Here is a 26,707-nt window from a genome sequence, read left to right on the forward strand (position 1 = left end):
TGGTATCTTCATGAAGATAAACACGCCCGGCATATTTTTATTATCTCCTGTGTTATATCTCCTTAATTGGGTGCGTCCTAACGTCATGCGAGAGGGATTACGTAGGGCTAAATAAAAGAGCCGAATTTACTCCAAGATTTTTAATAAAATATTATGTACTATCGTTTTAGGCACATCAATTGATTTTAAAACAAAACATGTCGGATGAAGAGTACGTCGAGCCATGCGACAATGCAGGCAAGGCGAACCGAAACGTTGGCTGAAAACATAAATACTTCCTTTATGCGAGGGAACTAAAGACAAAAATGGAGATTCGATTTCTGTTTGTTTAAATGCATTTCGAGTTGTTTGCAGCAACATAAAAAATACGAGATACAGCTTAAGTACACTAAACGCGACAACTGTTTCGAAACTTTAGTTTTGTTTTGACGAAAAAGGGGTTAGCTGGAATTTCTTGTTGGCTTGTTTCTCGGTCCCACCACCTCACGCGAGTCTTTTTAATACTGATAGCAACAGGATGCGGCGACTAGGAGTAGAAGGTGAGAACGGACGTTTGGTTGCCTCTGACCAGCAGGAAAGGCGGCATGTCTCTCGTCAGGGTCTCCAACCAGGCCATGTAAAGGGGCGCCGAAACCACTCCTTTCCTCGGCATCGGTAAAGTCCTGAAACATGACACGGAACAAAATATTACGAGCTGAGTAAACTGAAATTAGGATGCAATACCAAGAAACACTCAAAATATTGCAATCACGGAGGAAAATTGATTAAAAAAAATAAAAATTTCAACAATTCATTATTTCTGGTAAGGTTGTCGGATTCCAATAACCTTAAAATTTTTGGAATCTGCTCAGCGAGACGTGAGATGTGTGCCAATTTCAAACCTTTGCAAATATCCGTGATTTTACCCAAATTGTCCAACCAAAGTGTTGTGCAGAAAAAAATAACCTTTCAAGTTGATCGATACATGGCGACAATTGAAAATTATTTCAATTGTTGGATGCAGTAAGCAGTTGATCGATAAACAATTTGTTCTAATAATAAAAAGACCTAGCTTCCTCTTGTAAAAAACTCAAATTTGTCCAATTTTCAACAGCGTTTGAAACCTTTTAGGGAAACTATATGTTGCGAAATAAAATAAGATTTCAAATAAGGAGACAGCCCCTCTTCATTTGAAATGCATGTAAACTTTGCAGCCACTTTTCTCAAAAATGTACAATGCTATACTTAGGTCAATTTTGGCTTTCAACTGAACCCTAAGGGAAGAGTTCATGCATTGGGAACAAGCATTTTAAAGGATTTTACAGTATTTTAACTGACAAAACCAAAAATGAAACAAAACTTACATGACAACTAAATTCGCTTCATTCGAATTCTCCAAAAGAAGCTCCCTCAACCTCAGATGCCTGTTCGTTTTGTCCTTCATGGCAAGAAGCTCAGATTCGCTGATGGGCGCTGAAAATGATAAAATTAATTAAACCAAAATATTCACAAACTAAATCAAACACCTACCGCTGTCCTCCACGCCATCTTTGTCTTTTGTAAAGTCCTTAATGAACTCGTCAAAGAGCTTCTTGGTGGACTCTTGCGGCTTTTTCGTTATGTTTGGAATGATTTTCAAGTCTGAGTAGTCAATTCGGAATTTGGACAGAAGACTGGCCATGCTAGAAAATAAAATTAATATTTTCAACAAAAATGAAAACACTCAATAAATGTTTAACCTTCTCTGCTCGGTGTCCAGCTCGTCCTTTTTGTTGGCAAGTGCGAACACCCTGAGCTTGCAGGCCGACCAATTTCTTCTAGTGCTGATGATGTATGGCAGGAGCAGGGTCAAGCCGCCGTCGTCGTACAACCACCAAACGTCGATGGTGCCTTTTTTCTGTTTCCTCGTGAACTGTGTCAGGTTGTTGATGTGCTCTTTCGGCAGCTCAATTCCATCGGCTCCCCTAAAATCATTTTTGTTCACAACTAATGTATGATAAAAGTTTGGCACCATTGTCATAGAGGCCTGCGAAAGTCTGGTTTTATCACAGACACATTAGGAAAGGCTTCACAAATTAAAAATAGTATCGTAATATCAAAATTTTCATTTCAAAAAGCGGCCCTTACTTGTACAAGTTCACCCTGGAACTGTCCTTCTCCTTGTCCGTTTTCTCTTGCGGCACAGTAAGCGCGCCGCCTTTCTCCTCAGGAACCTCCTCGGCAGCATTCGGGGTTCCGTTTTCCACGTCTCCTGAGGGGCCGACAGGGCTGTTTGAGTTTCGGCTTTGGCTCGTATTAGGCGACCTGGGCGGAGTGATGTCGCTGGTGGTGCTGGCAGCTGAAATATTTGCGTTTTCTTTAAGTAAAATGGCGATACAATTGTTTCCAGGGTTTGCAAAAGCAGAGGAGTTGGTTATTAACTTGTCAGCTTACCCCTGGGAATTTGAAGAAATCCCACTCCCAAATATTTAGCCAGCTCTGTCAGTAAATGTGTATTAGATAAGAAATAGTTCATGCAGAGTTGTTAGTATTTTCTTCTTCTAATTTTGCTATGGCTGTGAATTTTAGACAAGGTCAAAGGTTAATTTGGTGTTGTTTTGAATGTGAAATAAAATTTTAGAAATGAGCTAAGGATTTGAAATTTTGAATATGTTCCATATCTTGTGTGAATATTTTAGAGTGGTGTATATTATATTTTTCTTCGAGTAATTTCACTTCAAACCTTGAATAATTCGCCTTTTTTGTGTTTTGCGCAACATGTCATGTTGTCAACTCCGAATCTTGTGTATTAACCATCAGAATAATTGCAAAACATGCACACCATTAGACTTGTCTTGACCTCCCTTGACCAGCTAAAGGGATTAGGGGTAATTACCCTCCAACCCCAAACCCTCTTGAAAAAAAGTTAAAATTGTATAGCACTGGATTTTAACTCATACATTTCATTTGAATTTAAAGTTTTAATTTAGAGAGGTTTGGACAGTTTGAAATGTTTTGAAGCCCTGAGGAAGCATGTGTAGCAGTAAATTTTTGCAAAAAACTCTTCAGCTTATCAGGGGAGGTCAAGACGAGTCAATTGGTGAGTAGTTTTTGAAATTCTGATGGTTAGAACCCGATATTTGTCTCAGTAAAATAACACATCTGAAATCTTCGCACTAGATCAACATGTCATCAGACACATTTTAAGCACATTTTCAAAATTCCAAAATCCAAAGCTCATTTCCTAAATTTTAATTTGAAACTAACATTAACAGTATTGGCCTTTGACCTAGATCTAGAGAGGAATCTAAAGCACACCTTTCTTTTATAATTCCTCCACGGGGAAATGAGATAATGGACCTCAAACTGTCAAATCGACTGTCTAAATTTCACAGCCCAGATAAATATGAGTTTCACCATAAAGTACATTTTTAAAAGAAAATAACTGTTCTTCACCTTGGGACATTTGCGAGAACGACTGGTTTCTAGTGAGAGAGTCAGCCGAGTTGCTGTGCGGCACGGGCTGGGCGGCTTTGTCCACTTTTCCATTGCGCATTTCTTCGCTCGGAGAGAGCAGTGCAGAGTAGTCCAAGCCTCCCTGCACCCGCAACAGGGCCACCGCCAGGTGCATGTCCAGGGCTTTGCTGGATTAAATTTGTTCATAAAATTCAACAGACTAGAGATTGTCACTTACTGCATGGTGTCAAAGTACATGTTGAGCTCGTCAGGAGTACATTTGAGCCAGTTGGTCTGGTAGCCCATCAGCAGGATGTTTGGCTTCAGTTTGCCAACGCCCGACGCCTGCATCAGAGACTTAGCTCCATTCTCGAAGCTCGAGTCCTCGATCATTGAGTAGAAGCCCTTGATGTGGTGCTTTCGCAGCCAATCCTGCGCGTTGGAGCCAAGAGCGTGCCTCGCCCTTTGGGGAACCGGACCCTGAGGCACAATTTTGGTTCATAATTGAGAGGTGAAATTCAACCCTTTTAAAAAGTGCGTTGTTTTATATTCTCATGAATTGAGAGCCGAAAATCTCAACTCTCTAAAAATGAGGACAAGTCGAATTTTTTTAAAACCACAAATAAAAATCTTACAAATGTGCCGTAAGGAATATAAAATGTGAAAAAAAACGTCAATTTACCTTCAAGATGTGGCCGCAGATCATGAGAGAAAGATTTTTGGAAATGAGCCAAGCAAAGTCGACGAGCGGCGGCCGAGAGCTGGGCATTCCTGAGAGAACCAAAATCTGCGGGCGGTAGTTCTTGACGTGGTCTTCCACGTTGCTCAGCTGCTGCACTGACATGAGTGCGTTGTTGTAGGTCTGGGCCTGCGTTGTCGACCCCCAGTTGACATCTTATGAAAATAAAATGTTATAATACAATCAACTTCACGAATAAATTAATTTTACCTGGTTTCCTGTAGGTCACGATCAGGTAGAGGGCAAGGACACAGAGCAAAGTGAGGAGAGCGGTCGCCCAGCTGATGAGAAACATGACTGACACGCAGAGAACGGAGCCGATGAGACTGAGCCACATGTTGTAAAACTAAAAATTATGAGTTCTGAGTTAGGATTGTCTTTTTTTTTATTTATATTTTAGCCCGTGGAAACCCCAAATAAAAATTTCCTGCTCACCCTGAATGTAGGTCGCCATCCAACAGGTTTAGCCAGGGAGGCGTGGAATGTACTGAAGTTGATCAGAGCGTATGCGGCGAGGAAGAAATTGGAAATGAGCGGAGCGATGGTGTTGAGTTCCCCTGTCGGTCACAGAAATCGTTGAAGCACAAAGGACAAATTGAATCTAAATTAAATACCAATGAGAATGAACACGACGGCGATGACGAAGGTGAGAACGTAGCCACGGACGGGTTCGTTATTTTTGCCGTAGCCCTTGGCGAAGCCCGAGATGTACGGGTACAAATTGTCTTTGCAGAGGGCTTGGAAGACTTTGGGCGCGGACACCAGACTGGCCAACGCCGACGACAGGGTGGCTGCGAAACAGCCAGCGTAAATCAGCGGTCCAAACAGGGAAACCAGCTCCATAACCTGCAATAATTGTTTTTATTAATCAAGTAATGAAAATGTCTTGGAAAATGTTCGATTTGAGAATTTTAGCGTTTTTTTAAATAATAAGAAAATGGACCATGATTTTAAAATTGATTGCCGGCCCAATTAAGCTGAAATTTGATTTACAAACACTGTAATGAGACAAATCGATTTGTGGGTCGTTTTTGATGTTCTGAAAAAATATTTAAAAATATCCCACAATGAAGTTTTTAATGGTTTATCATAAAGCAAAAAATATTGTTTCATTCCCATGCTGATATAGACATAAGGAGCTTTGTAACTTTTGAATCAACCAAGCTGTTGGCTCGCATGCTTTGCAATGTGAGAATCTGAGCGATTTTTTTAGGTCGAGAGTGAGGTCAACGATTTACTAGCAGCTTTTCACATTTCCAGCATGCGTTTATTAATTTCAAGAAACCCAAGAAACAAATATCTGGTGTTTCAATAAATAGACTCCTGTGCGGCGGCAGGAACACAAGCTGCGGTCCTTTCCTCCAATGAGGCCCGTGCGCCCATTGGATGTTACTGGGACGCTATCAGGTGGTAGTCCACCTCAAAGGTATAACGATAAAAAAAAAACAAGAATTAAAAAGTTTCCTCTGAACTTGTTGGATACTGCACGATTTCAATAATTTGGCCAAACGTGGAGTCCAAAGAGTTTCCTTGTTAAAAAAAGCGAAATATTTCTATAAATGTCAACGTAAAGATAGTGAGCATTTTTTCCCATATAAAATTCAACAATTTTTAGATTTTACCTGCTTGTTGTTCATGAGGCCCCACTCACACCCAGTTTCAGGGCAGTCGGTGATGTTGACTCCCATCTCGTAGGCCGTGACATTGCCCATTGCGTCCCTCTCGACGCTGCCGCCGGCGAGGGCCGCGAAACCGAGATAGGAGGCGGAGGTGATCAGGATGGCGATCAGGGTGCCTTTGGGGATTGCAGTCTGCGGGTCAGCGAGGTCGCCACTGATGTTGGCGCCGGCCAAGATGCCGGTAGCTGCGGGAAAGAAGATGGAGAAGACGGAGAAGAACGAGTGGCTCTCGCCGTCCTGCTCTCGGTATGCTGAGAAGAAGTTCTTGGACAGCGTTTCAACTGAGATTGCTATCAATTAGTTCAATTCTTATTAAAATTATATACACTCACAACTCAGCCCGACGAATCCCTTGGCCCGCTCTTCATCGTCCAGGGGGCCGTAAAAGCAGCCAAAAAGGAAGTCAAGCATGGCGATCAGGAGTATCACCAGGAGAACATTTTGGGCCTAGAGAGGGATGAACAACATGAACATAGCGAACAATTTACAGCTCATGAATAGATATCTCAGCCAGCCGGAAAATTTTGGCCGTGAATATGGCTAAGCTGCGCCAGACACCGGTGAAAAAGGATAAAAAACTAAAGAGTGAAGGAGAAAAAAATGTCTTGCGACACTTCGGGCCGCTAACCACTATCAGACTTCACGTTTAAAATAAAGTGTTAGCCGCGGCAGCCGCCGCAGCCAGGCCAAATATTCGGCTAAGCGGGTCCCGCCAGCCGCCGTCTTAAATATCGCGGCTGAGACCTCTACTCATGAACTATGGCAAGAAATTTCTCTGAAGAAGCTGCAATTTTACGAATTTACAGAACGAAACATAAATAAATGGTACCTTGGCCTCCCATTCCATTCCGACGACGACAATGACGGTGAGAATAACAATGGTGATCGATCCGATAATCCGGACGTCTTGAATGCCACCATCGAAAATGCTGAGATCGTAGGAGCGCAAAAGGTCAGTGAGTGACTCGCAAAAGCCGACCACGTACATGGAGCAGGCGACTGCATTGGCCAGCGAGAAGATCAGGCCAATGGAGCCACCGAACTCGGGACCGAGCGATCTCGAAATCATGTAGTACGTCCCACCTAGAAAAAGCAATTTATAAAATTGCGCCGAAGACGAAAAAACGGAAAAAAGTAACTATAAAAAGCGATTATCTTAGCAGGGCAACAACAACAAGTACAACAAGAACAAAGCAAAAGGCAAGGGAGTAATTTGGTGGGAGAAAAGTCAAACGTGTACCTCCTTTGATCTCTCCGTTTGTGCTGATGGCAGCCATGGAAATGGCCGTAATGGTGGTGACCAAAGTCGTGGCCATAATCAAGAGCATGGCTTCGCCTGAAACGACAACTAACCTATGCAAACACTGGCTAACCTACATTTTACAAATAAAGCATGGTGTTAAACACGATCAAACGGGGGGCCAAGTGTCGGTTTAGTAAATAGAGTGAATATAGCAACATCGCGCGCACGCATACAGGAAAGCTCGGCTCGACCCAGGTCTTACCTCCCTTGATTTGTCCATTGGTGCAAATTGTGGACATGGACAGAGCGGTCACCAGGGTCACAGCGCTCGCGATCAATATGATTAAAAATGCGTGACCTGAATGTGCAGCAAGATCCCACGTGTCAATGAATGAATGGGGACGATTACACCAGGGTTGCAAAAAAAAGGAAACGCAAATTTTTAAATAAATGCAGTGAAGTGTTTTTTTAATTTAACCAATTTCATGCTAGCAAAATTCGAATTAATTTTTAAGGCAGAAATTACGACTTAAATTTGCAATTTAAACCCTATATTATTGTTTTCTTATTTAAAATTAAGAAAAATAAAACAAATTTTTTTATTTCATTTGCCAAAGGAAATTGGTAGAGATCGACTGGCAATCGGGTGGAAGTGCAATGCAACCCTGGGTAACAGAAAAAAGGGAGAAAAGGCGACGTACCGATTCCGGCCTGTCCGACCACCCACGAGAGACGCAGGAAGAGCATCACGCCCCAGATGTTGAGCAGGCATCGCACCAACACGCCCTGGATCCATCCGAATTTGATCACCCCTTCGCCTTCGTTTTGCGGCATATTCAGCTGCGTATGGGCCGGCTGCAACAAAAGAAACATATTTCTGGTTTAATAAAATAATATTTCATTTTTGGATGTTTGTGTAAAATTTTTAAGACGACATCATGTTACGGGTTGAAGGACAAAAACCAACAAAACATAGCCCAGAAATGTACATCTTATTAATTCATTTCTACGTGTTTTTTTCGGGACAGTTTTTAAACTATGAGACGTCAGCACCTCATCAATTTAAAAAAGGTGTGCTTTTTCTCGCAAAGTCTGAACGAACTGACGCAAAATTTGATGTCCTAGATTAAGGTCTAAAATAACTTATTTAAATTTCGGTTACTAATTAAAATTTTGTAAATGAACTCCGGATTTTGAAATTTAAAAAAATGTGCCTAGAGATTTCCCAAGGTTTGTTTGAACATGTATAACAATTTCAGAGTGATGTGCTTTTCTATTTTCGAGAAATCCCACTTCAAACCTTGAAAAACATAAATCAATCAATTTTTATTAAACACTATTATGTGTACAACGAAGAAAATATTACGATTGGTCAGTCTGGGCATTTTCCAGCTTGTGTCAGAATCATCTGGTTTTATCACAACTAAGAAAATGGTAAAAGCCTATGCTCTCATCACACACAGATAAGTAGAGCTTCGCTATGAAATTCGGTTACTTTACACAGCAAAAAGTGGAAGCCGTGACAGGCATGGCGTGCTATCGCGTAACACGCGACTTTCCATCTCTGGTCGATCATCGCGGGCGTATCGAAAAACCCCGGCTCTATCCGGAAAATCTTGAACCATTGGTTTTGGATAAATTTACTGTAATTTTCAGTGTGAGGAAGAGAAGCAGCTAAATCATCAGTAAAGAAGCTAGCGTCGGCCAGTTTATAGGCGAGTCTTGATTTCATATATTTGGACAAGCCGCCGAGTGCTCATTTTAAAAATCTCGACTTTAGTGACTCTAGTTTTGCAAAACATAAAAAAATCCGCTTTTCCGTGTTTAGCAAAGAATGTATACCCCCAAATCTCGGCTTCTAACCATCGGCGTTGCAGAAAGTACCCACCCTTAGACTCGTCTCAACTTTCCCTAATCTGCTTACCCAACCCATTTCAATCCCTTTGCTTCAATTTGAATATCAAAAAAGTTATCCAGGCTTAACTACCAGCTTACTCTTTATTTCAAAATTTAAATAGTTTATAATTCAAATTCAATCCTAAAGAACAAAAATTTCAGCGTGTGAAAGATTTTTACTCTTTTCAAGAAGGTTGTAATGTAAGCAAATTGGAGGTTGCAGCATATATTTGCCGGTTGAAAAATAAAATGCAAAAATATAATACATAAATGTCGCCTTTTCGAAATATACAAAGGTTTTGCGTGTGTTGCACGGCTTAAAATGGAGAAATTTGAGCCCAAACCGGCTTAAAACGTTAAACCGGCTCATGCAACTCTCAACCAGATTTAAATCTTGGGCACCGCAGGAATTTCAAAACAAGGCAAAGATTTTCAAGGATATAATGCGCATTGGAACAATGAATTCATGCATGTCTCGTCCGAAGCGTAGCAATAAATTTGAAATCCTTCCCCGAGGCGATGAAACGCTTGCAAGTCCGCTTTTGGAGGCACGTCTCCGATTATAGGGCTGCCCTAATTACCATCAACGAAAGTGATAAATACGGCATAATAAGAAGATGCTTGAATCCCGTGCGGCGCGGCCTTAATTACCGCGCCTGTGTAATTAGGATGGCGTGTCAGAGTTACTAAACAAGCCGCTCGATTGCATACGTACTCGGAGCTTATCTCCGCAAGAGACGTGTTTCACTCGCATTCTCTCGACGGGAAAGTGGGGAAAATGAGCTTTTCTGTCTTTCGAAACAATGGCAATTTAGCATTATATCAATCGGATTATTTGCATTTTTCATGAATGCAGCCAGCCGCGTTTTCAGGCCAGTGCAACTCGGATATATGTCGCATCGGTTCTATTGATCATAGGTAGGAATGACGCACGCGTAAGATTTCCACCTGTGATATGAACAATGAATGCATATCAAGCGTGTTTGAGGGATGAATTTCACGCACGAATCAACTGGTGCATGACGTTTGTGTTTACGTAACACAACAAAAGGGTGTAATTTAACGTTCCTAAAATAGAAAAGTCATAAAATCGAATTTCCTTTTTTATTTTATTTATAAAAGAATAACAGGGAAGTTGAATAGAAAAGTCCGGTTTTTGGCAGGGGGTTGACAAAAAGACAGTCCAGTGTTCTTTCCTTTCTCGGAAATTAATAATTTTGTGGCACATTCGCATCTCAAAACCCTAAGTAACCCTGCCAATTTAACTCTATTATCCTAATTTAAAAAGATTCAAAATATTTTAAAATTACGTTTGCTTGTATGTTTCGAAAGGTTTTTTTTTATCAATCAACGGTGGGTGTTTCCAGCGCGTTTACTTATATGCTTTCCTGTTTTTTGTTTCATTTTGAAAAATAAAACAGACGGAAAGCTAAGCAAATCTTGGTTTTAGGTAGCATCCGCCACAAAACATCGATTCACGGCAAGGTGAAAAGGATTGAGTGAGTCTTATTCCTAGCAGCGTGCACTGCTCACATTCAGTTGCAGAGAAAGAGAAGGTTGTCGACCCCCGCGACAAAGCCATTCATGCTACGCCGCCAATGGTCCTCACTGACGACACTACTGATACAACCGCGGCGTGATTCATCTGAAACCGGCTCTCGGGTTCACAGCAAGAAGGGAAGAAGGTTTCATTTGGGCAAACAGGTTTGCCGAACTAAATGCGTGAGCCATTACAAATTTTCAGGTGATAAAGTTTACGGCGAAAGCTAATGGCAGGCAGGCATTTCCTTTGGAAAGTTTTAATATATATAGTGACTGTTCTCCTGGCAAGGTCTCAATTTTTCAATTTGCTTGCCCACAACTGGGTTAACTACGTCACCGTTGCATTGTAAGTGTCGCAGTCGTGAGTAACTTACAACAATGAAAGTTAGACAAGAGTGCAATGTGTAAATAACTTCGCAAGAAGTATGCATTATTGTGGATTAATACATGACAACAATTGGAATCAATTTAATTTGCAGACTACAATACATATGCATTTAAACAAATAATTAGTCTTAAAAAATCGCAAGCAATCATCAAATCAGGACAGAAAAATAAGTAACAAAAAATTATAATATTTGCCAAATTTATCGAAAATTAAACGTGTTGTCAATGATTATTGGCTTGATTTCGATCCCTCTCATCGCGATCTATCCAACGGTGTGCGGAATATGAGCTAAATTTCCCTACTGATGATGTAAATCGTGGTTTTACAATAAGGAGACCGTGCACACTTCTAAAAATGCCATTTAATGTGAGAAGAGTAATGTATTTTTCTTTAGCCCATTCATTTCTCTATTTAAAATAAGCCATCACTGCGCTTGGGCAGCTGGAAATGTTTCTAGTTCAAAAATTTTCAAAGATTTTGTGTTCTCTAACTATTTTTTTGTCCATTGAAGAAATTAATAAGTCAGGTCTATTAATTTAAAATATTTTGATGATTATTTCGGCACTGAACGAACGCAACGAGTGCTCAAAATTAATCATGTTATAAAACCAAAGATGGATACTTAGTAAACATTTTGCCACAGTTTCTAAAGAACTCTGACATTATAATGAAGCAAAACAAAAAGTTAAAAAACGGCTTCTCTCCTTGGATAATTCTATTTACGTTTTTTGCAACATTATTTTTGTGTACACCAGACTTTTGTTTTTTGTTTTGTGATGGCTGCGATTAGCAGCTGAGGGAGCACCAGCTGATAATTCGATTCATATAACGACCTTTTTTCAATGGAATTTTTCCTGCGCACTAATTTCTTTCCAACAAATTCAGTCTCCATCTCTTTTATACAAAACCACACGTTTCAATAATGCCGATGATTACTTCCACCGAGTGCATCCAAAGGCTCGCAAAAACCACAACGGTTGCTTCAGCAGTTTAACCGGCAACCACGGGCCGCCGCACACGTTTCTAACTTTGCTGGGGACGCCTTCCTCGGATGACGAGATTGTTTGTTCATCCTTCGCCAATCAAGCGTATCAAAGGTGAACAATAAATGCATAAATTACCGTCCCTGCTCTCTCTCACGCTCGCGTCACGGGGTTGTTTGTTTGTTTCAGGAGCACAATCTTTTCGACCTGAGAGAGCAGCACAAAAGTCGCTTCTCGCAGGTCGACCTTGCTTTAAATGAGCCGAGATTGGGTTTTAATGACAATGACGCGCATCAGCACATCATCCATCTCTTGTCAGACCATTTGAATAATACCGCGGGTGATTAGACGGCCTCCAAAATTAATTATCATCAGCAACGAAACGAAAATTTAATAAAAAATATCTAATTTTGAAGACTTTGAACGAACCACGAAAAATTAAATTGAATTTCCTCATGAGTTCACCGATAAAGAGGATCTAAAATCGTACTCAGCAAAGAGGAAACTCGCAGACGCATTATTTCCAAGAAGTCCGAGCCAAGATGCAAAGCCAACAGAATTAATCAGCTCACTTTCTATCCTCAATTCGAAGAAACGCGGCGCCGTTCGCGCGAACGCCGAGAAAAATCTACAATTATTATGCGAGCTCGCGTGTCCAAAATTTAATCAAGCGGCAGGCGCCAGTGTTTGTGTGCAGCGGGAAACGCCACGCCTTGACTCAGTCAGTCGGGCCGAGGAGTAACGTTTCGCTCGCAAAACTGCTGCCCTGCATATTTTCAGATGCGTCATCTGAGTGGCAGACAAAGCAAAAAAGGCAAGCTGAGAGCTGCGCTATGCCCGGAATCAGTCGGGTATTCTGTCAACTTTTAAGTGCGTTCAGCAAGCCCGTATTTGGACTGGGCTCGAGTTTTATGAGGACGATAATTTTTGGTTGGTTATGCTCGTTGTTTTAAAAGATAAGCATCGCAAAATAAATAATACAATCCGTTTATATTTGGAACAGAGTGCGTGGCATTATTTATCTTCTCCGATTGCGCTGTCGTAGATTTTCTTATCGCAAAGACCTTCATAAACTGATAAATTCGATAAATTCATCATTTATTTTCTTAATCTTTTATTTTAAATGCTAAAATAGGAATTCTCAAGATGTAATGAGAAATTTTCTTCCAAAAATGTGCGGGCAGAAATTAATTTATTGAAGCTCATCCAATCAAGAGTTTTATTTTCCATTTTCAACATTTTATAAACATTATTCTAATGATCTCGTCTTTAATTCCATTAATTTTCCATTAGGATTAAATCGGAACTCCAGCCTCATATTTAATTTGATTCTGCTTCTGTAATTCTGAGAGAGAGAGAGCGAGTGCCATAAATTTCTCATTTATAGCCGAAATTCCAGACGATCCCATGCAAACTATCACATTCTTTGGGCGGAATATTAAAGAATTTTACGATTGGAAACTTCGACACGTCCACATTATTTCTTTTGAGTCTGCTTTGTTGCATTAAGGAGCCGCGGCGGTCGTAAATCAACGTCTCTGGCAGTAAAATCTATGATGTATAAACGTCCGTCTGTCTATATGTCTAGGGGCGAGAGTAAAAATAAACCTGCCGAGAGCACTTGAAGAAAGAGCCTCGTACTTGAGGGTCCAAACCGAAAAATCACAACCTTCTCCTCTCCTCGCCTGATGTGAGGGAATTGTGGCGCATTGAAAAACACGACAGCACGCGATCGTAACATTACACTCCACTCCTGTGCAGTGCAGTGCAGGCGGTAACGGCGACAAGCAAGTCCGGTTAATGCATTGTTGCTCGACTCGAATCATTTAATTGAATCGTGCGCAAGTGGGCCGCCGAGGCTGTTTGTTTTTCTTGATTAAATGAAGCAATAAAAAATGCATTCCGAGATGAGAGCTACTGCATTGCTTGCTTATTAACTAATTAAAAATATATTTTATTCAGGTTAGACGTGTTTGCTGATAATTGTAAAGAGCCGAGGATGTAGAATTGAGAGCAATCCAGGCACGTTTTAGGGACACAGAGCAATTGATAGAAATCAAATAGGAGCTTAATTCATTGAGGCAATAAATTAAAAAATGGTCATCCCTCAAGGGGAAATGTGAAAAAAATTAAAAATAAATTTCTAGATTTAACTAGTAAAAATTTTTCCAGAGCTTTCAACTCGTATTTGCACGCTTCGCAGTTGCCAACAGATACGGCGTTGTTTGTGTGCAAAATGCGAATTTCACGGTGCGTCTGCATTTATTTTTTTGCTCGGCGCGCGGCCTCCCTGCTCGGAAGCATGGCCAATGAGATGCACGTGGCGCGAAATTGAATGCATTCGGCCGGCTTTTCGACTGTACCGACTGTAATGCAGCCCCAAGGTCCATCCACTCTGCAGACTGGAACGAGATTGCTGCCGCAAACCCGTTTGGCAGCTCGGATATTGCTTCGACTCAACCCATGGACGGATCGTGGAATGTAGTCTAGATCTCCAAAAGCGCCGCGTGGATTGACCTTTGTGTGTGCTGCAAAGTCATTGTTACCAGCAACAATGGATCGAATTCCTACCTGAATCGCAGTGCAAATAACACTAATAATATTTGATATCAAGAGCGTACTCTGTTAAATGCTAAAATTTGGATTGAATCAGCTTAAAAAATCGTAGAAAAAATAGGGCTATTAAAGAAACACTGAAAATTCATCTTTGACACTGTTAATCGGTTCCTGAGGGTCGAATTAGGTTTGGCAGTCGAATCATTCGGTAGACAATTTGATACGACGTGCTGAAAACGGCAGAAACGAAACACCTTTATTTTGGCGGCTTTTGGTGTGAGCCAATCAAAAAGTATCACAAAAATGCTGGTGACCAATCAGAGAAGAGAGAGCGGTACTCTGATCGAGACAGCAGCGCCACACCGACAGCCTATCAGATCTACTCTCCATTCTCTGATTGGCTGCTGGTGTTCTTGTAGCACCCTTTGCTAGGTTCAGACGGTTCAGGTTCAGAAAAAACCCCGCCAAAGTTGCGGTTTTTAATGTTTCTCAGCCGGTTTTCGAGTCGAATTGCCAACTGAGGGAGCCTAATTCAACCCTCAGGAATCAATTGGCACTGTCGAAAATCAAATCCCAGAGCTATTTACAACTGTAAGCGTCATAAAATTGATCTTTAATACTACATCAAACTAGTCTGGGCCCACTCCGGCTCTGTCCTTCTGGACCTGGACAGGGGTTTCGTAACTCGTTTGTCAGGAGTGTTGCCTTTTCTCACATGCTTTATAATCTTTTGGCTATGCTAAATTGTTTAATCTGACAACTGTGATAATAAACAACAATATACATCAATCATACCAACTCATCGGATAAAAATTGCGCCATCAACCCGAGGACAATTGCAATTATCAAATGAAGCATCGCATGCCTACTTTCCATCGATTACAGTTCAAATTCAGTCACCCAAAGAACTCGGCTAACGTGGCCACGGCGCATGGTCCAGTGGAGCAATATCGCTCTCCATGTGTCAATTTGTGCCGTCGGCGCCGCCGCCGCCGCCACAAGAACTGAGTGTATAAGGTCAGGGGTGAAGCGAGATTAAGAGCAATTCCTCGCAAATAAACTGATTGATCAGCGGCCTGACGTAATTGCGGCAGCAACCGCCGCAAAACAAACAATTATATAAATAAGATCGAGTTGGAAAAACTTATTGAATGAGAGGGCAGACAGACAAACAATCGACTCTCGGAGCGGTTCTCGTTCCATTATTCGATCAAGGCTGCTGCTCAAATAAAAAGAGGTAAATAACGTCCACTCGGCTCACAAATGGAGCACGCCAGTTAATTGAGCTTTTTAATCGAGTTGAAATAATATCGTGACTCATTTCTGCCTCTCCGCGCCTAATGGAAAATCTCAACTCTCGGCTGCTAGAGGATTAATTAAAAGGCAGGCAAGTGTCTTTATTATGACGATATCAAAGATATGAGTCCAAGAATATTTGTAGCATTTAAAATTGCTATTGTTATCCAATAGAGCTTACCGTAGATTAATAAACACTTCACTATTTGCGTAAACCCTTGTTCAGTGACCGACTGATTACGATTTTAAGGCACTTATGCCTTCTGCACTTCCAATAATTTATTTTGATGTGCTGGAAGCGTAAGCCAATCACTGTAGAAATAGAAACGGGAGCAAAGATTGTTTTTCAGGTTTCTACGGAGACTGGCTGAACCAATATTTGATTTTAGCCCCTCAAAAGAAACAATAATTATTTTAAGTATAGAATAAACAGCAGCAGGAATGATTCCTAAATCGCTGCAGAAGTACCTTAAAATCGTTATAAAACGGTGGCGCCCTCCATTAGCGGTTTCGAACACTTAAGGGCTGGCGCAAATGCTTTTTCCATTCCCTAAATTTCAATAAAGAAACTCCAAGCAAACTTAGTGTTTCCCAGATCAAGGAAGTGCTCGATTCGCAAGGAAGTAGGCGAGAGAAATTTCAATCTGTCCGCGTCTGTTTGCACAGAATAACAATTACTCAGCAGCGAAACGTGCAGGGGGAAAATATTCGCGAGAGTCGACCGTGTGTGTGTGTGTGTGTGTGTGTTGCATCACCGGCACCACCGGGGGCAGCAGAGGCGACGCAGCTGCTTCCAGGCAGCAGAGGTAGAGGTGAATGACTCGCCTTGCACCTGACACGCCGCCGAAAGTCTTTCTCTCTTTCTGACTTGGCTTGACCTGCGCTAATATGTTATTTCGCTTTCGAAATAATCATTGCGCGGCGCCACTGCTACGGCACCTGAGGTCAGGACTCGTGCCTTTAAAAGATTTTTTTAAATGGAATATTTCACAATTTAGGTGCTCTTCTACTTGATTTTGATGTTACACTATTTTATAATTTTTCTGGGATGCTTCTCAACTAGTTTTGACTGCTTCTTTGAGCTTTCATCCATATCTACTTAAAAAAACGAGGGTTTTAATATTTTATTTTTCATCCCCTGATCTCTACAATGCAATTTAAGCTTTTCCCAAGCCTTATAAACAATCCTAGTTGGAATTTGGAATAACCCACCCAGCAGTCATTCACTCGCTGCATGGACTAACTGGATAAATATTTTAAAGAGGAGAGGTCTCCCAGCTGTTGTGGCTGCTCCCTAAAACCAATTGTTTTGAAATCAGACGAGGAATAAATGTATACCATATTTTTCCAAATGACCCGCGTGTCATGGGTTAATTTATCTTAAAACCACACAGCATTCTTCAATATTTCAAAAAAAATAAACATGTTCTAACAACACTAAACACATGTTAACAAGGTAAAAACAAAATTTTTCGATTGTAACGAGTAGTTAATTGATTTGTCCCTGTGTTTCCAATTTGTATTTTTTGTTATTCCATTGTTTCTTTTTGGGCATGGGAATGTATGGGGTAAAGTTACCCTGCTGCTGAGTAATATTTTTTTTAACAAATTGTTCTTGCTCAAGACTCCGATCAGTTCTGATTTCCCAACGGACGGAGCAGTTTCTTACGTGTAATAGGCATAATACTTTGTATATAAGTTGGGTTGCAATGCTGGACATTTTCCTCCAAGCTTAACGTCTTTATTACGCTCATCTAGTTGAAAGAACAGCTCGCTCACGAAAAAGGAATATATAAGAATTTTGTAACTTCTAACATTTGTATTTTACACTGTTGAGTATATTTGTTTCGTAACGGATTTAATTAATTTGAAGTATGAAATTGTTCATGTTTTCTAAAGATATAGAAAAGCCGTAATTAGTTGAGCGTCATGAAGACGACATTTCGATGCAACATGAAAACCAGGACCCCATTAGGATTCTCCAGTAGAATAATTTTTATTGCTGATTGGTTTCTGCGAAGGGCCGGCTCAGGTATTTGCGATCGTGTGCGTGACTTGGCAAATTTTCGATTTGAACAGCACACCTTGAGTGTAAATGCATTCCTTGATTACGTCCAATTACGCTGTCAGCAGCTTTTTCTTGGCAGCTTTTGACAAATAAAACGGCTAACCAACGGGTTCAGCGCATTTTTCCGCCTACATGCTCGGGGAAAATATGAGGAGAGATGTAATTACAGAGTGGCCGTCATTTGAATGCTCAAAAAGCACGCCCAAAGGAAACAAGAAAAGTGCTGCACTGCGCGCCTTGCGCAATTTGTACGAGGAGTTATTTTTTCTAGGAGGCGCTCTTGAGTTGTAATGCATGCTTGTCTTGCAAGGTTCAATGCATATATTTGCAAAGTTGTTACAGACGAGGCGGACGGCGTAATTCCAACTGCAGACGCAACTTCGGAATTTATACACCTACATTTGTGGCTTTTGAAAATGAAAAAATGCCTCGGAGGAAAGGCACTTGATTTTTGTAACAGAGTTGAATACATACATTTTAACTCAAAGGAACAGCGTACCAAGAGAAGAATATACATTATCGAGAAAGTGGCCATTGGAACGTAAGAAAGCGAAGCTACCAATTTACCAATTGACGGTGTATAAAAAGATTCAACAAAAAATTACCTCATTTTGACCCAAAATATGTCGAGACTGGTACATTTTCGACGAATTTTTACCAGTTCAAGGACAAGTACCAGAAATGCCGTCCTTGTGCGTAAACGCATTTCAAGTTTGCAGCCAAGTAAAAATATTAAATACTTCAATGACTTTCCTCAAGAAATGTTTCACCGGAAATTGATAAATTGTGGGTAGGGATATAGAGTGTATTTCAATACCAAACTTTTTTATTGTCTGGAACTTTTCTTGACGAAACTGGTATTGTTCTGGTATTGTTTCTAAAAGTAATATTTAAAATTTTCTTGTATTGTATTGTTTTTCAAACCTTCTTGTTTTCGTATTGCTTTTCTGACAAAAAAATCTTGTTTCGGTATTGTTTTTTTGAAAAAATTATTGTTTTTGGGATTTTTTCTGGAAGACTTCTTTCTTAAGTTTTATATTACCAAATCTTGCTTTGGCATTTTAATAGAATTGTCATTTTGCTTGATGAAAATATATTTTAAAATTGAAACTAGAGAGGGGACCAGGGACAGGGATTACGGGATTCCCGTCCCGTCCCGTCCCTGAGGGAATCCCTCAGGGACACGGGACAAATTTTATATTTTGGGACAGGGTCGGGACGGGACAGGGACAATCTTCAGCGGGACGAGGGACAGTTTTATCGGCTGCAATAGCAGAGTGCAGCCTTAAAAGCCTAGAAATTCTCAGTTTGTCAGTTCGAGGAGGAAAGGAAGCAATCAGGGTTCACCAATTATGCAATACGCAAAAATGCAACACTGATTTTTTTGCGAAAACAGTTTGAAAAACCACTAGCTTTGGTTTAATCCGCATTTTTCGGAATTTTACCCCGAAAGAGTCATATATATTTCGTGCCAAAATAGTCAGAAATTTTGGAATATTGATATGAGAGATAAAATTTTCGGTCTCTTGGTATAACCAGTGCAGGGTTCGCAAAAACACGCATTTTTTCGGAAAAAAACCAACTGCATTGCAAAAACTTTTTTGCGAAACTTTCTGCAATTTTATTGAAAATAAAAAATTTACACGACCAAAAATAGGAATTTTTAAAAATTAGAAGAATTTTTCTATGATAATTATCCTACCACCCTGAAGAATTCAGGAAAAAACAATATTCTTGTATTGCCTTTTCCAGTATTGTTTGGAATTGTTCTGGTATTTAATTTTGAAAAAAATCCGGCAAAACAAGAACAATACCGGAAATCCGGTATTTGTTCATTGTCTTGTTCTTGAAATACACTCTTGTAGGGAAGCAAGTTACAATTCAAGTTATTGGTAAAAGATTTGTTTAAAAAATCTCACAATAGAGTCAAATAAAGATCGGAGACTGAAAAATTAACGTCTAACCATGTGAGAGGGATATTTAGAATGAAATCTTTACTAAACACAAAGTGTACAAGCAGACAAAATAAATTATTAGTCAAGATTTCACTTAGGCAATGTAATGAGATTCGATGTTTCGATCTCATGGAGAAATTTACTTTTATGTTCACTCTCAAACTGTTGTAAAAGAGCAACAATTACAAAATTCCAGGGTTGTACTATTTATTTCTTCGTTTGATTAGCAAAAGTAGGCGTAATTAAATCAAACACAGTTTCAAAAGGATGTGACCGATTTGCAAGCGGCTAGCAATTGCAAATTTCTATTTGCGTCCCCGCACGTGGGGGGCGAGAAATTGATTGAGACGAGTAATGAATTCCTTTATGCGCCAATTAAGTGGCAATCAGCAGCGGCGATCAAACAAACGGCCAATCGCGGCTAATCGAATGTGGAAATCTCGGCATGTCCGCGTGACCGTGCTCCGAATCGATAAGTAGAAGAAATTGTCAAGCGCGAAATCTGGCTGCATATTTCCCCCTGAAAAGAAAAGACACCGTCTGCGGAACGGCTTTGAAGACGATCGCTTGGGTGTGTGTTGCATATGATTTCGCGGGGAAACCTTTAAGTCAGAGCCGTATTTTTATTGTCGAACCCGTACAATAGCAGCACACACGCCCAGTGTATTTTATTTGCTTTAAACAGCTCAAGTGATCCACTTTCGAACACAGGAAATTTGAAGTGATTGTATAAGCAACTCTTTCAACTCGAGTTCCAGCCTCTGAGATTTGAATATGTTTGTTTGCTGAGGTGCATTAGCATTAGAGGTCGAGAAATGGAAATTTATTTAAGTTAGTTCTCGGGAGAATTTTATGAGCGACAAAATTTGAATAGGACGATGACAACTTACTTATTTTCGTCATGTTCAGCACCATTTTTATTCTATAGCATGTTGTTAGCTTCGTGAAATCCGGGAAAACCAGCCTCTTGGAGCTTAAAAAATCTCAACAAAGCTGGAGCATTAAACTCTGTGTAAAAGATATTTAGACAGCTAGAAATTTTTAGGTATGCAAATTTTTAGGAATTTTTCAATTTCAAGTAGTTTTTAGTTTAATAGTTAACTTCGAATATCTGAAAAAACAGGCATTTTTAAATATTACTATGTTTCCCGAGCGTTTGAACATTTTCAGGATGGTAGCACTTGTAATGGGTCAAAGGTTCAAAAGCGGAACTTTCGCTTTAAAAAAAAATCAAAATTGCACAATCTGTTGATTTTTACCCTTGGTTCATGCTTAGGGTAACCCCCGAGTTCAGTGAAGACCATTAGAAGAGGTAAGAAATCGAACACTGGCTTCAGGGTAGTCCTCGAGCGATCGATAGCCACTTTAACGACGCCTGATGACGAGCTCTATATTGGTTCGACCTGAACACCGTTGGAACGGTCAGGTCAAGAGCTTTCAGAATCTATGCAATTTAATTCTTTGGAAGCCAAGGTGTGCTCAGGAAACGCTCGTATTGGTGGGGAAAAATCTTTTAAACCCAGTTCTAAATGTGCAACTCATCTTTCGCATTGCCAGACAAACACAGTTAGCGCATTAAAATCCAAAAATAGACTGTGCAAATCAGGAAAATCCTGCAAGATAATGTTATCCGGCAGGGTGACGTCACACTCGGAAGTTGTCAAAAGTGACAAGTATTGCCGGCCTTTTAATGTTTCCGGCGCCCGACCAAATCTTCGGTCGCCGCTGTGGCGCACGTGAGCAAAACACAGAGACACACACACTGGCGCATTTTGATTTAAACGGCAGGCAGAGAGACCCACATACCCAGTGTGCATCTCATTAACAACAAAAAGCACGGCCATTAGCGCGCCCACGAATTCTCTCAATAATTGACGTGGCAAACATTGAGCCTGCTTCTCAGAATCAACTGCTTTCTGGACAAATAAATTTATCTGCTTGAGACCTGAGAGGTACGTGGAATTCCCAGAAGAGCTAAAATGTTAATTTTCCTCTCTGGCTCCGACCAAGCTGATTAAGAATCTGTCAGGTTGGAATTGAGTTACCTTATTAGAGAGTGGGGGTTCGAAAAGAGAGAAAAACATTTGATTACATTGATTAAATTTATGGAGGCAATTAAAGCTACTTTTAACCGTTGACTATTAGCCGTTTTGCAACAACTGTTTTTTGCCTCCACTTTGAATGCTTAGCTTTATGAGTTATTTAATTTAACATTTATTTGACTCTGATTCCAATGAAAAAATAATAAATAGGCACAACAGATAGCAAATAATCTTTTTCATAGTTCGGTTTATTTTTAACATATGAAAACTTGTGCCATTTAGCAATTGTGAAGTTAAAATAAACAGGAGAGGACGTTTAATTGGCAGCAAGTATGTTTTCTCCTCTTTGGAAGAGGGTTACTGTGTGTATTCCATGGATAAAAGAGAGTTTGGAATGCATTGTTCAATGGTGACTGACTCAAATAGTTGTTGGGAGATTCACATCTGTTCACTGCACGTTAAAAAGCGGTGAATATTTTCTTTGCCCCAAGAGAATTGAAATATTTTTTTCTTGGATCATGATAAATGAATTTCCTGTCAATAGTTGTTTCGCTCCAATAGGAAACTCAAGCTATTAGATAATTTTTAAGGAAACGTGTTTTTCTTTATTCTTTGCGTTCTCTGTCCCAAATGCATCTGCGTTCCAAGAAGAACCTATAGTGCAGCGATTTTCGTTGGAAGTTATTCCCAAGATGGAGCATCGAACGTGACAAACTCTTTCCAGACTCGATTCTTAAGGGTTCCATGACACCCCAGAGGGTTGAGGCCATTAATTAACAGAAACGAACGAGTCTTTAGAATTTCCTGTGTATCCTTTTTCGTTTTTCTCACCATGACATCACAAAATTTTCATTCCACCCTGAGATCCGTGTTTCTGTGGAATTTGAATTTAATTTCGGTAGATTTCGTAACTCACACATTTTGAAAAATAAAAAAAGCAAGAGGCATCGTCAAATATAACGAAATGTATTATTGCGAATCACTGTAAATGCATTCTTGGGCGAGCAACACAGTCTGGAGCTGCGGCGGCAAGAAGCAGCGCCGCGTCGTATCAAGTTCACATATTTTTTGCGTTATTTTCATTATTTTTTTTCTGCGCCGGCACCGGTCGACCTTGGCTTTGGTCACAGACACTTCTGCTGGCAGCCAGCATGCAGGTCAGAGGATCGACGCGTGTTCCAGCAGTGCTCTTTGTGTTTTTCCCTTTTGACCACGGGCAACGCCGATTCGACAATAAACTAATCACCGTTTAATGACAGCTGCAATCCTAGCTCCGAATCTCCAGTCTATAGACGTTGCTCTCTCGGTATAAATATTAAATTTTATGCGGCAATGAATGCCATTGGCGAAAAGGTCATCGATCCTCGCCATGCCGGCGCTACTGACATTTTCACATTTTCAATCCTACCTTTCCGTGGACAGTGGCGTTGTGGAGTTCGTCGAGTGTCGGTCTGTAAGCTGCCTGGATGGACATGATGTTCCTGTAGTTGTCAAGCCGGGGCAGTGCTTCCCGCGTGAAGTGACGGAAGCTTTTGGCGTATTTCGTGTCGTACCCAGTCGACATATCTGCGAAAAAAATAAATTCAAGTGTTATGTTAACGTTCTCTCACAAAGAAACTATTACAATTAGGGAACGACCGATGCGTAATTTTTGATATTCCGGAAAAAAATTAGAAATCAGTTCCGAGCTTTGTAAGTGCTCTTATAATTTATAATAATTTGTTTTAACTGGCAGATATTTAAAATATAAATTCTTGCTAGTCTCGCGAATAGCAAAATAAAGTTTATCATTCAAATGTCCCTAAAATCCGGTTTTCATGCCTCAATTAAAAAGATCTCTTTTTGCATGCCTTTTTTATATCTCCACGGATGCAAGGTTAGATTAAAATGCGACATTGGTTGAAAAATTATTATTTTTAATTGATAGCCCAATTGAAACGTGATAATTAACTAAATAAATCTTTTCAACTCTTTACTAAATTTATTTTAAAGAGTTGATTAGAATATTCTTATCAATTTTTTCAATAATCAACCAAAGTTGAGGTTTGAGACAACTTTCACAGCCATTCTACTTTTTAATTTGTGATTCTAAGGTGTCAGAAGCCCACAAGTTTTTTTTAAAGGCTGCGCAATGCTCTAAGTTTTTTTTAAATATTTTATTTTGCAAATAGCTATTAAATTATTGGCCTGTCTACTGTCACGGTTCACTAATTTTGCAATGCGTAAAATGTACCGCTGGTTTTTAGCGCAGAAAAAAAACTAGTAAAACTGACCAATTTTGGTATTCCAAACTTGACCACTGACCCACCGAAAAAGTCATATTTTTCGTTGTAAAAAAATTATATTAAATTTAATAGACCCATTTTATAATGTAATCGCGGTGGCAGTAAAATTGAATTTTAAAATCTATAATTCATTCATTTATCAAGATTTATTATGATCTTCAAAAATTCGCGCGTTTCGGAAAAATGAGCAGAATTTCACACAAAAAACTGCAAAATAAACAGTTTTTTCGGTTTTTTCACGATGCAGTGAGTTTATACCGCGAAAATGCAACCTTTGCTCTCGGGGAAAATTAAAAGCAAATTTAATCCATTTTTGAGAAGAAATAGGCGAAAAACAGGGTGACAAAAAAAGGACCTTTGTGTGGTCTTCATCAAAATTCTTTTATCATGTTCGCTCCGATAAATAAATTATTATTACTATACTTCTCGGCTTGTGCCGGCGATTTGTCAGGCCGCAGAGCGGAAAACGAGCAAGTGCACGCCGAAACCACGTTGCGCGCTTTGAAGGCGACCGCAGCAGCCAGCCTTTCGACGTTTGCGAGCGACAACAATGCAGAAAAATATTTATCATCGGGGCTGAATTGGCCTGGTCGGCCGGCAATGCCCCGCCGCCTCGTGTGATATCGATTTGCGCGCATTTATCTCCCCGGCGGGCCTCCCTCCCATTCACTCTCACGTTGCATCCGCGTTTCATATCCGACGCAGCCCAAGCTGAGTCTACAATTAATCCAGTTTCCAGCAACGTGAGCGAGCGCAGGAATGCACTCCGAGATTATCTCCAGTCCTTTCCTGTCGACGCGATATTTTTAGTTTTATTTGTATTCACACCCCGAGATTAAATTTTTCTTTTTGTTAGAACGGAACGAGTAACAAGAACATAAGTTTTTAAGCAATCTCTGGTTCAAATTTTTATTTCACGTGCTTAATGAAGTTGAGGGAAGGGACTAAGGGATTAAAATAGTTTTTTTAGGTCGTTAATATGAATCAATTTAATATTACACGATGAATAGAGCTAAAATTTTGTGGTATTTTTCTTAGGTGGTAAATTCAAAAGTTGAAAATTAAAGTTAGAATAATTAAGGATTTCGCGGCCCAGAAAATACATTGCTCCAATCCTGTGCTCTGGATATAATTTTAAAAAGTGGATCGATATACAGTGCGACAATTGAAAATTATTTGAATTGTTGGATGCAAAAAGCAGTTGATCAATAAAAAATTTACTCAACAATTTGCAATGATCAAAAAGAGCAAAAATACAAAATTTTCAACATTTTCTTGTCAAGTTTCGATTCCACTCGTCGAGGTCTGTCCAATAGCGTATGAAGCCTTTAAGGGAAACTCTTTGTTGTGAAATAAAATGAGAATTTAAATAAGGAGACAGTCCTCGCCACATGAAAAGCATGCGAACTTTGCAGCCACTTTTCTAAAAAAAAATTACACCGCTATAAAGGTCAATTTTGGCTTTAACTAAGGGATGAGTTCATGCATTGGCAACAAGCATTTTCCAGAATTTTGCAGGATTATATTTAAAGTGCCGTTCAAACGAACTCGGAGCAAAGAAAATATTAGTCAATAAATTCCTAATTCTGAACCCTCACGATGCCAGGAACATTATTATTTATTATTTTTAAGATCTGACTGAATTGAAAAATGGATTTTTAATGCGGAAAAAGATGTTCATGCAGCAATTTATTTATTTTTTTAAAAAAAACGCCAGTCAGCAGAGCAATAACATTCCTCTGAAAAGACCGGCGCCCGAGGCTATGAACACAAAGCGAGACAAACGAAACGTGCATCGGAATGCTGGGGCTGAATTATTATCATTAATCTTGCCGTGGCTGCATCTCACCCCTCACTCCCTGACGCACAGCACAAGAGGCAAAAAACGGATTAAATTTTTTTTCACCCTCGACTCCGCAAGCACGCAATGGCAACGGCTGCGTATCATTATTAAATAATAAAATAGCAAAAATAATGAAGAAATAATGCGGTTGCCTAGGCAACGAGGCGCAGACTCACCGGCCGCGTCCGGCTGATCGTCCTGGTCCGGGTTGGACGTGAGCTTCTGCATCTCGTCCTCGTCGGCGTTGGTCGTGTCGACCCTGTTAACCTGGAAGCGTGTGCGTCTGTCCATGTTGTCCAGCTTGTCCAGCTCCAGCTCCCAGGAGTTTCTGCGCCCGTCTGCCGAATTGCGGTCTGTCATACCGTGGACGCGAGCGGCAGCTGCTACAAGCGCTTCCAACCAACACTCAACAGAGGCTAGACAGACCAGACACGTGTTTGAGCTTGTTGCTCCAGCCGAGGCCAACGGCAGCCCTCCTCCCGGCAGCCCTGACCAATCCCCTCGTCGCCGGCTGCGGCAGGCGCGCGGCAAATTTATTCTCCCTTCCGCCGGGTTCTTGCCGCTGCCGCTAGAGGCGCTTCAACACATCACGAACGCAACCCTTCACTATACTTGCTCTGGTTGACGCAAAAATGACGTTGAGTAGAGACGAGATGCAAACACTGCGAGTTATGAAATTATTTTTGGTGGTATAAAGTGGGCTTCGTGTTTGTGTTAAGATAGGTTTCACTTTGTACGTGAGCCTGTTTTTCCCGGTTTTTCCACGCACGTAAAATTA

General features: G+C 40.4%; 1 protein-coding gene across 3 annotated transcripts; it reads right to left on the reverse strand.

The window, feature by feature from the left end:
* Positions 1-125: 125 nt before the first annotated feature.
* On the reverse strand, positions 126-26,332 carry Ncc69 (sodium chloride cotransporter 69). 3 transcript variants are annotated; one of them, XM_065478007.1, is made up of 19 exons: positions 26,106-26,332; positions 23,210-23,367; positions 7,777-7,930; positions 7,338-7,433; positions 6,662-6,915; positions 6,165-6,279; positions 5,776-6,113; positions 4,768-4,999; positions 4,589-4,710; positions 4,364-4,499; positions 4,097-4,308; positions 3,653-3,894; positions 3,415-3,602; positions 2,413-2,457; positions 2,107-2,317; positions 1,719-1,943; positions 1,510-1,661; positions 1,344-1,452; positions 126-662 (listed from the first exon to the last, which is right to left on the reverse strand). In XM_065478007.1, the coding sequence occupies exons 1-19, from the start codon at positions 26,287-26,289 to the stop codon at positions 527-529; spliced, it is 3,309 nt and encodes a 1,102-aa protein (XP_065334079.1). In that variant the 5' UTR covers positions 26,290-26,332; the 3' UTR covers positions 126-526. The 3 variants fall into 3 exon arrangements, with proteins under 3 accessions (XP_065334079.1, XP_065334078.1, XP_065334080.1); XM_065478006.1 differs by lacking the exon at positions 7,338-7,433 and adding an exon at positions 7,073-7,168 and having other exon boundaries at positions 26,106-26,331; XM_065478008.1 differs by lacking the exons at positions 2,413-2,457; positions 7,338-7,433 and adding an exon at positions 7,073-7,168 and having other exon boundaries at positions 26,106-26,328.
* Positions 26,333-26,707: the final 375 nt, after the last annotated feature.

This window comes from Cloeon dipterum, chromosome 2, assembly GCF_949628265.1.
Source record: "Cloeon dipterum chromosome 2, ieCloDipt1.1, whole genome shotgun sequence".
NCBI lineage: Eukaryota > Metazoa > Arthropoda > Insecta > Ephemeroptera > Baetidae > Cloeon > Cloeon dipterum.